At 41.5% G+C, this 16027-nt stretch overlaps 1 protein-coding gene across 1 annotated transcript; it reads left to right on the top strand.

Annotated features, from left to right (window-relative positions):
* Positions 1-11179: 11179 nt before the first annotated feature.
* On the top strand, positions 11180-15213 carry LOC115143973 (ADP-ribosylation factor-related protein 1). Its single transcript, XM_029684486.2, has 7 exons — positions 11180-11805; positions 11917-12004; positions 12116-12198; positions 12338-12419; positions 12839-12909; positions 13554-13654; positions 14164-15213. The coding sequence occupies exons 1-7, from the start codon at positions 11713-11715 to the stop codon at positions 14249-14251; spliced, it is 606 nt and encodes a 201-aa protein (XP_029540346.1). The 5' UTR covers positions 11180-11712; the 3' UTR covers positions 14252-15213.
* Positions 15214-16027: the final 814 nt, after the last annotated feature.

Here is a 16027-nt window from a genome sequence, read left to right as displayed (position 1 = left end):
CCCCCCCACTTCTGGGCTTTCCAGCCATACTGGAGGAAACTTTGGTTGTTTGTCTCTTTTCTTTTCAGGCTCTTTTCCCCTGGTGCTTCTTCTGAGTGCGTTAGTTGATGCACTCTTTGTATCTGGTCTGCCATTTTCTTGATTCCTCCCTGGCGCTTTGATCATTTCCGCTGCTCCTGCTCCCTCCAGGGTCCCGCCTGGTGAATCAGCATCCTCTGTGTCCTCTGTATGGTTGTGTCCTTCTCTCCGTCGGGACTCGGGTGCAGTGGTTTAGATGATACCACGTCTTGCTTCCTTTCACTTGGAGGGCCGTGTTTGTGGCTGTTGCCACCTCGTAGGGTCCTTCCCTCCTCGGCTGATCCCACTTCCTTCGGAACACTCGAACGTAGACTAGATCTCCTGGTATCATTGGGAGAGGTCCTTCTGGTCCCCTTGGATCATCAGATGTGGAACCTCTCGTCCTGGTTCAGGTTTCTGCCTTATTTCTGTGGGGCATTCAGACTTAGAGACTTATGGCCTCTGTTCTACGATTGCACCATACATTCTCTTACTTCCATCACTCATCACACAAACTGACATTCCAGCTGAAGCTGGCGAACCCTTCTCCATCTGGTTTCCTAAACATAAGACTTGGAAAACAAAGGACAAAACATAACAGTATTGACAATGTTATGTGTTATGCATGACTGTATTCATGAATACTTAAATCTGAGACCATGACAATTCCCACTCTCTCTTCACCTGACTCTATGCCTCCAGGATACTTTTCTGCTGGACTCCACAAAAATGGACGCCCTAATTAGCTTCCTCGTGCTTTCATCCAGTCTTCCCCTTTCGGCCGCAGGTTCTGAGAGGTGTTCCCAAATCATGTCATTCTTTACTTAGTTCCCCATCTGCTCTGTTTCAACTGATAAACATGTGCATAACCTTAATCAACATTATTTCTTCTTGAAGTAAATCAACACTGAATGGGCTTTCACATCGAGACTTCAACATGTTGTTTAGAGTACAACTACCCTAACATCTATCCTTTTTCACATGATACATTAACAAAATAAAACAAGTAACCCCTAACTCAACCCAGTATGTCTACAGTGGAATCTAGTCTCTCTCTCTCTCTTTTGTTTCACCTCTGTCATGGTGTTTTCAAGCTCACCCATTATTCAGCTGGACCTTACTTCTTGTGAACCTTATGCACCCACCAAAGAGAGACGTGACGATCTTTACCACTGCAGGTGCTGTAAGAAGTATATCCCCAGCCCGGTGTATCTTGATGTACACTCAGTCTCCAGAATTCAGCCCATGCCCTTCCATCTGGCCTCTTATGGGCTGTTTTTTTCCTTATTGATCAATCAGAGACTATACACTGCTTGGTGAAAATTCCATTCGTACTAACCTTAAAACAATTAGTTGTTGCTCTTTTGAAAAGGGTACAAACTCCTGTACAAACTATTTATTTTCCCTAAACACTCCCATCGCATTATACACTTTATTTACTATCTTCCAAGGTAGAGCTACCCTACTTTCCCAGATAATAATTCATTTGTCACATCACTTAATACCTCCTATTAAAACCTATAATGTCTACAACTGTATTACTGAATATTACAGAAGCCTTAATGTCTTATTCTAGTACAGCACCTCAAATATCACTGTGTTTTTATCTTTGCTTATACTATTACTTTAACTTTATTCAGTGTATTAAATCCCATTTCATATCATTTTCCTTCTAATTCAGCTTATTTATAATGTCTGCACTTTCTTATCTCTTTATTTATCCGCTTGCTATATTCTCTCTTAGCCTATTTTATTGTTTAATTCCTGAGGCTGTTTTTAAATTGCAGCTTCCTATTTCGTTTACGGGGCTCGTGATATTTTTAATATGTGTTCTAGACTTCTATTTTCATCCAGTTTTCTCACTTTATTCTAGACCGCCTAGATTTATTTTAACCAGTATATTTTAGTTTATCTGTATATTTTTAAGTTATTTCTTCCTACGTCGCAACCGTTTTATACTATCCATGCCTTGTTTAATACCTCTTTTTAACACCTATTGTAATTTTTACAATGGTCTTTTAACTCATTATCCAGTCAATGTTTTATCCTTATGTATAACTTATCTTGCCCAATATTTATCGATTTCGTTCCTCTTCCCAGTGAGAGTTAATGTTAAGCCTACCCCCTACTTTTTCGAACATTCTGTTAAAAATCGTGCAACATTTCAGCGTCCTGATACTCATGCCAGGAATATAGTATATGCATATGATTAGTATGTGTGGATAGAAAACACTCTGACGTTTCTAAAACTGGTTAAATCACAGCTGTGACTATAACATAACGTGTGTTTCATCGAAAAGCGGAAGAAAAACTGATCACCAAAATCTGGAAAATATATCAATGCGCCACTTGCATGTATTGTCTATTGGAAAGCAAATTACATGGGGCTGAGATTGCAAGTCCTACAGCTTCCACACGATGTCACCAGTCAATTGCCTGGGCTTTGTTTCTTGGTCAAACGAGTAAGAGAGAGCCCATTCCTTCCGGTCTCCGACAGGATGTTTTGGAGTAGAAATTTCCGAACATGATTTCAAGACGTGGAGCTATTGAATACACATCGCCCCGTGATCAATTTGATAGATTATTAACGTTTACTAATACCTAAAGTTGGATTACAAAAGTATTTCGAAGTGTTTTGTGAAAGTTTATCGTCAACTTTTTTAATTTAAAAAAATGACGTTGCGTTTTAAAACGCTGTTTTTTCCTGGATCACACACTTTTCATAGATCGATATTTAGGGTATATATGGACCGATTTAATCGAAAAAAAGACCCAATAGTGATGTTTATGGGACATCTAGGAGTGCCAACAAAGAAGATCGTCAAAGGTAATGAATGTTTTATATTTTATTTCTGCGTTTTGTGTAGCGCCGGCTATGCTAATTATTTTGTTTACGTCTCCTTCAGGTATTTCGGGGTGTTGCATGCTATCAGATAATAGCTTCTCATGCTTTCGCCGAAAAGCATTTTAAAAATCTGACTTGTTGGCTGGATTCACAACGAGTGTAGCTTTAATTCAGTACCCTGCATGTGTGTTTTAATGAACGTTTGAGTTTTAACGAGTGCTATTAGCATTTAGCGTAGTGCATTTGCATTTCCAGATGCTAGATGAGATGCCTGCGTGTCGGGTGGGCTTAACAGGTTAATTATGCAGATCTCTATTCTTTTAGAGCTGTATTCATAAGTAACCTGTCCATTCAGCCCTTCTACTAATTTTATTGAAGCGGTATTACAGGATTTTTCTAACTACTTAACCATATAAGCAGGCAGCTATAGCCCTGCGCCCGAACATGCCGAATCACACACCCGACACCAGCGAAGTTCACAGCCCCCGCTTACTTACTCACTAGACATGCATGCACATTCGTATTTGCTATACAATTCCCAAGCTTACACACATGCATGCAAATTCATTGAATTTCAAAAAGTTCTTTCGTTTCTATAGTTTTTAGGAAATTTGAGAGAGAGACCTACTTGACGTCCCTCCTGCTGAGACAGGATCTCTGAAGCAATCTACGCAAACATTTCAACTATAGTAAGTACTTGCTTACCTTGTTATAGTTGGGCGGCCACCCTTGTTTGCCAGATTGTCCAAAGAACCCGCCGTCAGCCAAGAACGCCTCGGTCCCTGTCACTTCTGGCAAAAGCTCGCCAAGTCTGTCGTGGAAAATCGGTTCAAATATGACGCTATCAAGAACTTTGTGAAATCAATAGGCTTTTAATAAAAGAAGTATCGCAAGCCGGAGTGGTCCGCGGAACACACACTTTTTCAGAGCACTCGCTCTGATTTTATACACACACAACATATGAGTTCATCCCACATGCAAATGAAGTTATATCCCAATCCGTGCATCCTGCTTGTTCAGTCCAATAACGCCCACATCTGCTTTCCATTAGATCCTAATGATGACAAGACCCTTGCTTTGTCCCTGCACTCAGCTCAATGCGTTCTTCTGTATGTATGTTATCTAGGGTCAGCAAACTATGTGTCTCCTCTGTTTTTAGCATGCTCAGCTATACTAAAAATACTATACATTCCTCTATTTTCTAGGCTTGCTTTGTCCCTGCATTTAGCTTAATGTATTCTTTATCTTGGATCAGCAGACTATGTGTCTCCCCTGTCATTCCTTCAGCATCTCCATGTCCTAAGAATATGTGAGTTATGTCTATAATCCATCAGTTGGTCATTTGGCTGACCCCCTCCTTTGTATATCCCTCTGACCTTTGTATGTCCAGCTGTCCTGGCGCCTGTGTGTCTCCTCTAGTTCTCCTCTCCTATACAATAGACAATGCATTTTACCAGAATGGCAAATGCACTCTATAAGTGTATCTCTCTCTTGTGTTACAGTATTTATGTTCCTCCATATATGTACATAATTTCTCCCATAGCCGCCACTGAGGGTAGATACCCACCCGGACCCTCCCCTATAGGTTCAGGTTTGCGGCCGGGAGTCCGCACATTTGGGGCGGGGGGTTACTGTCACGCCCTGACCACAATCCTCATTCCAGCCCCTTTGGGAGGAAGTACAGAAGTATTCTAACGAATTCACAGCTCAGGTCAACGATCGCAGACATGGGGAGTACTTGTACTTACCTTTTTTGCTATATCAGTTGAGGATTTGCTTGACGCAGTGGAAAAGCGGCTTCCACAAGAAACTAAAATCCCATCAATAGAGTGGATAAGACTGCAGTTTACACCCAAGCATTGCTCTTGTGAGTGGGCCAGTTCTAGCAGCTGCCGACCATGGTTACCACATCAGTAGACTTGTACCATCTATCATGTTGATCCCAGCATCTCCATCTAGTTCATTCTATGATGGGAACGTTCATGTCACTGTCAAGGACAAGGTTTTCCAGCCATCCAGCCACCTTCGACACACAGTTAAAAATCTCAGCATCCTCAGAGGAGAGAACTACAGTGAAGATGTGTCTCTCAACAAGTCAAGCTTGATCATTCGATCTGATGGTGGGCCAGACCACAGAACTTCTGCCTCTGTTCAAGCATTCCACACACTCCTGTTTGTTCAACTGGATCTTGACATGCTTATCTCTTGTAGAACAGCATCAGGTGACAGCTGGGCCAACTCTGCCAAGATAATTAATTCCCTTCTAAACTTGGGGTTTCAGGGAACAGCCCTGGCTAGGTAGAAGATGGAAGAATCAAATGAGAAGCGTGTGAAGAAGTGAGGCACAATGACAAGCCTACATGAAGCAGCCACCAAACAACCAGATATGAAAGAGGCTTTTGAAAAGCGTATGCATCCTGTTGCAGCTCTTGTGATTGGTCGGTTTGAGCGCCTGGAAAGGAACACACATAGGAGTACATCAGCCCACAACACAGGAAGAAATTGCCAATATTTCACAACAATTCAACATCATTGATACAAAAGTTGACATGATGCATGACCTCAGCAGAAAAGGCCTTGACAAGGAACAGTACAAGCAATTCCAGGACAGACATTTCAAAATGTCACTATACATGGTACAGATCAATAAATGCGAGGGAGAAGATCCATGCTGGTACTGCTTAATGAATCCTTCATGCTTGCCAGAAGAACAATTTAAGAAATGAAGGTTTGTGCCCGATCAAACATTGACTTCAGACAGACGTGAGTACCAGACATTTGATGATCTGTACAGCTTGGACACCACTGACAAGGATAGGCCTTCTCTGACGAGAAATATAGAACATGTAAAAAGGAGTGCTGCCATGATCAGTGCAAAGGTGAAAGCTACCATCAATGGTGTTGAATGTGAGAAACCAAGGTGCTTGTATGCCAAAATAAAGCTGTTTAAAGAAGAACAGAAAGCAGTCCCAACGCATTCACATTCTGAGCACACACCTTTGAGGGGCCTCTGTGTTGAGGGTCAGCGAAGTGGAGGTATTGATTACTAACTTCACCACCTGGAGCGGCCCGTCAGGAAGTCCAGGACCCAGTTGCACAGGGCGGGGCTAAGACCCAAGGCCCCGAGCTTAATGATGAGCTTGGAGGGTACTAGGGTGTTGAAGGCTGAGCTATAGTCAATGAACAGCATTCTTACATAGGTATTCCTCTTGTCCAGATGTGACTGGGCAGTGTGCAGTGCAATGGCGATTGCATCGTCTGTGGATTTATTTGGCCGGTATGCAAATTGAAGTTGGTCTAAGGTGTCAGGTAAGGCAGAAGTGATATGATCCTTAACTAGCCTCTCAAAGCACTTCATGATGATAGAAGTGAGTGCTACGGGGCGAAAGTCATTTAGTTAAGTTACGTTTGCTTTCTTTGGTACAGGAACAATGGTGGGCATCTTGAAGCAAGTGGGGCAGCAGACTGGGATAGGGAGAGATTGAATATGTCCATAAACACTCCAGCCAACTGGTCTGCGCAAACTCTGAGGACGAGGCTAGGGATGGCGTTTGGGCCGGCAGCCTTGCGAGGGTTAACACGTTTAAATGTCTTACTCACATCGACCACGGAGAACGAGAGCCAACATTCTTTGGGAGCGGGCCGCCTCGGTGGCACTGTGTTATCCTCAAAGCGAGCGAAGAAGGTGTTTAGCTTGTCCGGGAGCAAGACGTCGGTGTCCACGACGTGGCTGGTTTTCCCTTTGTAATCTGTGATTGTCTGTAGACCCTGCCATATACGTCTCGTGCCTGAGCCGTTGAATTGAGACTCCACATTGTCTCTGTACTGACATCTTATGGAGGGAATAACTACACTGTTTGTATTCAACCATATTCCCAGTCACCTAGCCATGGTTAAATGCAGTGGGTCGCGCTTTCAATTTTGTGCAAATGCTGCCATCTATCCACGGTTTCTGGGTAGTCACAGTGGGAACAACATCCGCTATACACTTCCTGATGAACTCAGTCACCGTGTCAGTGTATAAGTCAATGTTATTCCCAGAGGCTACCTGGAACATATCCCAGTCCGCGGGATCAAAACAATCTTGAAGCATGGATTCCGATTGGTCAGACCAGCTTTGAATAGACGGGTACTTCCTGTTTGAGTTTCTGCCTATAGGACGGGATGAGCAAAATGGAGTCATGATCTGATTTGTCAAAGGGAGTGGGGAGGGCCTTGTGGTCATTGCGGAAGTTGTAGCGGTGGTCGAGTATTTTAGCAGCACGAGTACTACAGTCAATGTGTTGATAGAACTTCAGTTGCGGTTTCCTCAAATTTGCTTTGTTAAAATCCCCAGTTACAATAAAATGCGGCCTCAGAATATGTGGTTTCCAGTTTGCACAAAGTCCAGTGTAGTTCCTTCATGGCTGTCGTGGTATCGGCTTGAGGGGGAATATACACGGCTGTGACTATAACCGAAGATAATTCTCTTGGGAGGTAATATGGTCGGCATTTGATTATGAGGTACTCTAGGTTGGGTGAACAAAAGGACTTCAGTTTCTGTACGTTACCACAATCACACCATGAGTAGTTAATCATGAAACATGCACCTCGCCTTTCTTCTTCCTGGAGAGTTCTTTATTCCTGTCTGCGCAATGTACTGAGAACCCAGCTGGCTGTATGGAAGGGGAAGGTCTATCCGGAGAGAGCCATGATTCCGTGAAACAGAGTATGTTACTGTCCCTGATGTCGCTCTGGAAGGAGATCCTCGCCCTGAGCATATCTACTTTATTGTCCAGAGACTGAACAGTAATATACTCGGAAGCGGTGGATGGTGTGCACGTCTCCTGAGTCGGACTAGAAGTCCACTCCGAATACCTCTTCTCCGCCGCCGGCATCTTGGATCAGCCTCTGGGTTCAATTAAATTGCCCTGGGGGGTACGAACAAAGGATCCAATTCAGGAAAGTAGTATTCCTGATCGTAATGCTGGTGAGTTATCACCGCTTTGATATCTAAAAGTTATTTCCTGCTGCATTTAATAACACAAAAACAATTCTGCGCTAATAATGTAAGAAATAACACGCAAAAATGTTTGAACATAGAGTGAGATTATATTGGAGTGAAGTAGGGAATGTTACTTTTTTTTAAAATTATGTTTAAAAATGTATGAATTCCAGAAAGTCAGAATGGCCAGAAGGAGGCATCCTGTCAAGGCAGGCATCCTGTGAAAGCAAACATCCTGTCTAGGCGAGGAAAGGTGGGTGCTGAGAAAGCACATTCTGAGCGATGGCTGCATAAGGTGTTAACCACTGAATGCGTCATCGGAGCAGGTGTTAGCCTCAATAAGTTAGCAGAACGAGAAATGGAGGGTTTAAAAGAGCCATGAATTTTGGGAGAGGTAAAACTCTTTGAGCTTGCTAGAAGAACCTGTCAAATGCTGGAAGATTTTTCTATAGCTTTTTAATAATTAAATTAATATAGATTTTTCTACATCTTGTTACATTACAGTCTTATTCTAAAATGGATTAAATACAATCAATTCCTCAGAAATCTACACACAATATCCCATAATGATACCCCATAAGTAACTTATTTACAATAGGACAGGCACTTTGCTATGAGATTCGAAATTGAGCTCAGGTGCATCCTGTTTCCATTGAACATCCTTGAGATGTTTGTACAACTTGATTGGAGTCTACCTATGGTCAATTCAATTGATTGGACATGATTTGGAAAGGCAAACACTTGTCCATATACGGTCCCACACTTGACAGTGCATGTCAGAGCAAAAACCAAGCCATTGGATCGAAAGAATTGTCCGAAGAGCTCCGAGACAGGATTGTGTCGAGTGACAGATCTGGGGAAGGGTATCAAAACATTTCTGCAGCATTGAAGGTCCCAAAGAACACAGTGCTCTCGATCATTCCTAAATGGAAGAAGTTTGGACCACCAAGACTCTTCCTAGAGCTGGCCGCCCGTCCAAACTGAGCAATTGGGGGAGAAGGACCTTGGTCAGGGAGGTGACCAAGAACCCAATGGTCACTCTGCCAGAGCTCTAGATTTCCTCTGTGGAGATAGAAAAACCTTCCAGAAGGAAAACCATCTTTGCAACACTCCACCAATCAGGCCTTTATGGTAGAATGGCCAGACGGAAGCCACTCCTCAGTAAAAGGCACATGACAGCCTGCTTAGAGTTTGCCAAAAGGTACCTCAAGACTCTCAGACCATGAGAAACAAGATTCTCTAGTTGGATGAAACCAAGATTGAACTCTGGCCTGAATGCCAAGCGTCACATCTGGAGGAAACCTGGCACCATCCCTACGGTAAAGCATGGTGGTGACAGAATTATGCTGTGGGGATGTTTTTCAGAAGCAGGGAATGGGAGACTAATCAAGATCGAGGGAAAGATGAACGGAGCACAGTACAGAGAGATCATTGATGAAAACCTGCTCCAGAGTTCTCAGGACTTCAGACTGGGGTGAAGGTTCACCTTCCAACAGGACAACGACCCTAAGCACACAGCCAAGTCTTTGAATGTCCTTGAGTGGCCCAGCCAGAGCCCGGACATGAACCTAATCAAACATCTCTGGAGAGACCTGAAAAAAGCTGTGCAGCAATGCTCCGCATCCAACCTGACAGAGGTTGAGAGGATCTGCGGAGAAGAATGGGAGAAACTCCACAGATACAGGTGTGCCAAGCTTGTAGTGTCATACCCAAGAAGATTTGAGGCTGTAATCACTGCCATAGTTGCTTCAACAAAGTACTGAGTAACGGGTCTGAATACTTTTTCAATGGGAAAAGTGGGCCATTTTGAGTCTGTAATCGAACCCACAAATGCTGATGCTCCAGATACTCAACTAATCTAAAGAAGGCCAGTTTTATTACTTCTTTAAACAGCACAACAGTTTTCAGCTGTGCTAACATAATTGCAAAGGGTTTTCTAATGATCAATTAGCCTTTTAAAATTATAAACTTGATTAGCTAACACAACATGCCATTGGAACACAGGAGTGAAGGTTGTTGATAATGGGCCTCTGTAAACCTATGTAGATATTCCATTAAAAATCTACACTGTATTTCTCATCAATTTGATGTTATTTTAATGGACAAAAAAAATGTGCTTTTCTTTCAAAAACAAGGACATTTCTAAGTGACCCCAAACTTTTGAATGGTAGTGTATATTTTTGTTATTGTACTCAGTTAATATCACCTCATTGATGGAAGTGTGCTGAAGTAGCTTAGCTGAGTTTTTAGATGCCATCTAAGTGACTGTTTATACAGTTGTAGAACGTAGTAGACGTTTTTTCTTGTTATTAAATATTGTGCTTTCATAAAATTATAAAAGACAAAAAAATATTTTCTTGGCACACCCCGATAAGGGTTTAGTTAAGGGCACAGAAGGGGTCTATCAATTTAATTTACTGTTGATGTTTGCCTGTCATTGATTGGTGATATTGATTTGTGATAGACTACAAATCCCTGCAAGCTCCTGCACGTTCTCTCCGGCTGACACCTTTGTTAACAGGTATCAATGTCAATTTAAACCTTGCACAAGACATTTCACAGAATTGTCCATTTAAATTTAAATGTAGCTAATTTATTCATTACTAAAATTAGCTAACATTAGATAGTTAATCCAGAGATTCTTACCGTTGCCTTGATTCGTCAATCTTGCCCAGATTATTATGGCATTTGGGGGCTCCCGAGTGGTGCAGCAGTCTAAGGCACTGCATCTCAGTGCTAGAGGCGTCACTACAGACCCTGGTTTGATTCCAGGCTGTATCACAACCGGCTGTGATTGGGAGTCCCATAAGGCGGCGCACAATTGTCCCAGCGTCGTTAGGGTTTAGCCGGGTTAGGCAGTCAATGTAAATAATAATTTGTTCTTAACTGACTTGCCTAGTTAAATAAAGGTTAAATACAAATTGGTAATTATTTATGATAGCCACATTAGCAGCTAATTGGCATTTCATTTTTCGGGGGTCAATACAGGTGAATATATTGACCAGGGTAAGCCTACACAAAACACAGCCCTTATTTTAAGTGTTTCTAAAATCCGCTACTGGAAAAATGAATGGTGGAAAAACGATAGGAATCATTTTCTTGTTTGACTGCTAACTTTTATGGGTATTATGACTCATAATGTGGTACTTTATAATAGCATTTCCCCAAAAAGAAAAGAGGAATATATGTGGTAAAAACTACAAACGTGTAACTTTTTGCTGCGTACGTCCTAAAGCCACACACTTTATGGGCAATAGTGGTCAGTTGCTATTTAATTTGCCACAAGACAACAAGTCCCACAATGCACTGCTTTGTGCCTTCGTAAATTCAGGTGGCCACCGTGTTTACTAAAATAAGACTAGATAAAATACGATACCTCTGTCAAAGTAGATATAGCATGATGTCATGTTGTTGAGATAGCTAGCGTGCCCTTGATCTCCTTTTGCGATTTGTGAGTTGCTGAAATTGTCCGCTAGCAAATATCTGTTTATACTCGTCAGCGGCATTAACGAGATATACAGCTATAAAAGTTAGCATTAGCAAGCTACTGTAGTTAGCCAAGTATTTGTTCCTTGATTGGCGCATTAGTTATATTTTACTTTAGTGTTTGGTGTCAAGTCAGCTAGCTAGTATCGATTACGAACTAGTAACGTTAGCTAACTTGCTTGATTCAAACCACAGGTAACGTTAGCTAGCTGAACAGCTAGTCAGGTAACAGTTAGCTAATTCGACTTGCTAACTCTGGCTAGCCTCACAGCTGGATCTTTCCACGATGTGAGTTGGTGCTCGCCTTGCGCATCAGCTAGTGTTTGTTTACAATCCTAAGATGTACACCTTATTATCTGGTCTGTACAAATACGTGTTCCAGAAGGACGAATACTGCATCTTGATCCTAGGACTGGACAATGCAGGAAAAACGGTTAGTCTTTTAGTTAGAAGAGCAGGTTGATATTACTGTTTATTGTTTGTCTCTTTGTTGGAGAAAGTGCTGCTGCTTGTTTGATTAGGCATGTCTTTCCTACACACACAGACCTTTCTGGAACAGACTAAGACCAAGTTCAGTAAGAACTACAAGGGAATGAATTTGTCCAAAATCACCACTACAGTTGGTCTTAACAGTAAGTAGCCAACCAACAAGACCGACATTTGTTTGTTGCATTCAATTGTAGTACATTGCTTTCCATGAGTTCATGCCATTGTAATATGTTCTGCTACTCTCTCCTCACAAGTCGGCACAATTGATGTGGGCAAGGCTCGTCTAATGTTCTGGGACCTTGGTGGTCAAGAGGAGCTTCAGTCGCTGTGGGACAAAGTGAACACCAATATCAAATTACACACACTCAAAATAAATGATATCTAGCATGATGCAATATGCCTCATTATCTGTCAACTGATTACATTGATTTGAGGTTGATTGCTGAAACATGGCTTTGTGAACTTTGAATTCACAGTACTATGCTGAGTCCCACGGAGTGATCTATGTGATAGACTCCACCGATGAGGAGCGCCTATCAGAATCAAAAGAGGCCTTTGGTGAGTTTCTCACTAGGTTGTCCAAGGCATTTGGTGAAGAATGTCAACAAGGCTTATGGACTTATCTTTGTCATGGGCTACAGTCTGATTCACTTCCTGAAGTGTACACTTGTTCACTCCATATCATAGCTGTCAAAGGAATGGACTGGTGTGAGAATATGGTAGAAACTCCTTAGGCACTGCTTACACCAACCAAATGACTTTAAAGGGATAGTTCACTCAAACTGTCTATTAGTATTTTGTTCATTAGTTTACTCTTAATACAATCCCAATGCAATGACCTTTTCAAGATTTGATTTGATAGAGCACTTTCAGTACAGAGCAGAAACTGTTGAGAGGCTGTCAGCAGATCCACTCATAAGAGAAGGGTAGAGAATTCAACCTTAGCTTGGACTGACAGTTCTGTTTTCTTTTTCCAGAGAAAATGATCAGCAGTGAGGTTTTGGAAGGTGTGCCTCTCCTGGTGCTCGCCAACAAGCAGGATGTGGAGGTATTACAGTCATGTCTGGTTGTTTTGAAATCACGAGTAGCCCTGTCTAAACTGACCACGTCTTGTATAAACAAAATATGACGAGGCCTGTTAAAGAAATTGTTTTGCCTCTATGATCCATCCCTCATGCACACCTTGGTAGATGACAAAAACAGTGTTTAACATACTATATGTTGCCAAGCTCAGCATAATGCATCATTTTTTTAACTCTTTGAAATTCAGCCTGGCAGTTAGACGCAAGCCAGCAACAGGAGAGTTAACAGTTTGAAACTGGGGTCTGACAGGAAAAATCTGTGGGGAAGTGAGCCGGCAACCAGAGGGTTGCTGGTATCAAATCCTAGATGCCATTTGCCTGCTGTTGTACCCTAGAGCATGGCACTTAACCCCCCACTACAACAGCTCCCCGGGCGCCCAGTATGGCAGCCCCCTGCACCTCTCCAAAAACCTATATGTGTATGTATGCTTGTCTTTCAGAGGGGTTGGGGTAGAAGTGGAAGTCATATTTCAGCTGGACTGTGTGTCTATGACCAATAAAGTTATCTTAATCTAAATCCATGTGATTAGGGTACAGATGGGTGAATTCTCTCTTAGAAGATCCTCTAGGATTGTATTCATTTAGACTTCTGTTTTTGTTTCTCCCCTAGAACTGCATGTCTGTGCCAGACATCAAAACTGCTTTTAGCGACTGTTCTCCAAAGATTGGGAAAAGAGATTGCCTGGTGCAGCCTTGCACAGCCCTAACGGGGTAAGAACAGAGTCCGCATTACTCTGTTGTATATTGGGTCTGATTTGAGAACTCCATTAAGTGTGTGTGTGTCCGGCCGTAGGAGTGGTTAAGTTACTTTCTGAATGTAATCCGTTAGTAACAAGTTACCTGTCCAAAATTGTAATCAGTAATGTAATTTTGGACAACCCAAACTCCGTATCATCATTGTATTACTTTGAGTTATTTCTGGATTACTTTCCCCTTAAGAGGCATTAAAGACAGAAAGCATCCCCACAAACATCCTTTCAGAGTTTAAAAGTACTCCAAGAAGTCATCTAGTTTTTCATATCTGTAATCTGATTACAATATTTTAGCTGGTAACGTAACTGATTAATTAGTTTAAAAAAAAATCAGATTACATGTAATCGGTTTCTGTCTCTGTGCACAAATTAACTGTATATCATCATTGCTCAAAGAACAGCTGTACTCTTTGCTGATAATGAATTATTTCTCAGACGGGGTTAATGAAGGCATTAATTCTCTCTTAGGCAGGGGGTTAACGAAGGCATTGAGTGGATGGTGAAGTGCGTCATCAGAAACATTCACCGGACACCGAGACAGAAGGACATCACATAGAACAAGCCATGACCTTCCCAACTCCAGAGTTCCCACAACCAGGAGGTATTCATTTGGCACCAAATGGTAGAAAACAGACTGAAACAGGGAGGGACTATATGGACTTACTGTCTAATATGAACCGTTTGATTGAAATGCAACCTTAATGAATACGAACGACCCAGGTGTCCCTTTTACTACAATGTGACTTCCAGAAACCGTGATGAACTCTACCCAAGCCCCGGCTCCTTGTCCTCTTATTCGGGTGCTCTGAACTCATTTAGTTTTCAGATGCAGCTTAGCGTCAAGGGGATACAATTGATTATTGTGTATTATTTGGAGATGTACCTTGAGGTGTAAAGCTTTTGAAGGCTTTTTCCTTTTGGCCTCAGCTAATGTGTGTCTTTCTGATCAAACTATTATAGTGTCATCGTGTCGTTAGTTTCTCCCTGGCTCTAAGTACCTCCCTTCGGTAATATAATTCCAGGACCTCTATTCATAAAGCATCTCTGAATAGGAGTACTGATCTAAGATCAGTTTAGCCTTTTAGATCATAAAGAATCAGATTTTATATCGATTATATTACTCTCAACCCAATTAGGTTTAGTAGTCTCATTTAACGGTCAAGAGGATGAAACATGACAACTTTATGATTCATATTATGCAAAGACACTACATGTAATGGAATTGTACATTGTAACAGAGGGTCAATGATATATTCATAGACAGGAAATACTAGTTTTCGAGTTTGCAATGCTGTGTGTGGTGTTTGTATGGTTGAGTACCAAATGGCACCCCATAGTGCTCTGGTCAATAGTAGTGCACTGTATAGGGAATAGGATGCCATTTGCGACTCGCCCTCACTTTTTACTCGGTCAGTCTAACCTGGTGACATATGTAAAGTAATGCCGATGATCAGGCTGAAAACGTATTTTAATTACAGTATGAAGAAGATTATGTAATAAACATTTCAGAACAGTTAACTGTAGTTTGACTTGACCTTTGGTTCTTAGATTTCCGTTGGTGTGATGAATCATATATAGAATGTCAGCATTTAAAAAAAAAAATTTTTTTTAAGGAGATCGGAAATTCCGGTTCCTTTTATTATATTCTTTCTGAGACAGACCACTAGGAAGGTAGAGTGGGATACACATGAAGAGGGGAAAACCGACATGATGGGATTCAAAGCCTAGTCACCAGGGTAATGGTAATACTTTATCAGTTGAAGTTAGTTGATTTTTCATCAGAATGTTCTTAGTCACCTGCATGTAATACCCACTGGAAAATCTATTAAGTTATTACGTTATCGAGAAAAAGTTATTACGTTCTGTTCAAGTTCAACATGTTTATTATGCTATCTGGTGATTTATTACATTAAATAAGAAAACGTATTCCATCACGGCAAGTTATGCAGTGTTACTGCGATATCCGTTGTTCCAGGGTGTAAACTTGTTTGAATACATTTGACCACCAATCTCTTTATTATAGACCTTACTTATACAAATGCTTGCATTCCTAAATATTGGACTGAGGTAGTGGTGGTCTCCCATCGCTTTATTCAAACATATTGCTTCCACTTCACAAGTTCCCTGGATCTATCTATTTGACTTAGTGCCTTCAGAAAATTTTCATACCCCTTGACTTATACCACATTTTGTTCAACATGGATTAAATGTGTTTTTTCTCATCCATATCTTATAAATTTAACTAAGCAAGTCAGTTAAGAACAAATTCTTATTTACAATGACGGATCACCATGATGACGAAGTGAAAACATGTTTTTAGAAATGTTGGCAA

This window comes from Oncorhynchus nerka, linkage group LG2, assembly GCF_034236695.1.
Source record: "Oncorhynchus nerka isolate Pitt River linkage group LG2, Oner_Uvic_2.0, whole genome shotgun sequence".
Lineage (NCBI taxonomy): Eukaryota > Metazoa > Chordata > Actinopteri > Salmoniformes > Salmonidae > Oncorhynchus > Oncorhynchus nerka.
The sequence above is the reverse complement of the archived record's forward strand: the minus strand, read 5'-3'. Positions and strand labels throughout refer to the sequence as shown.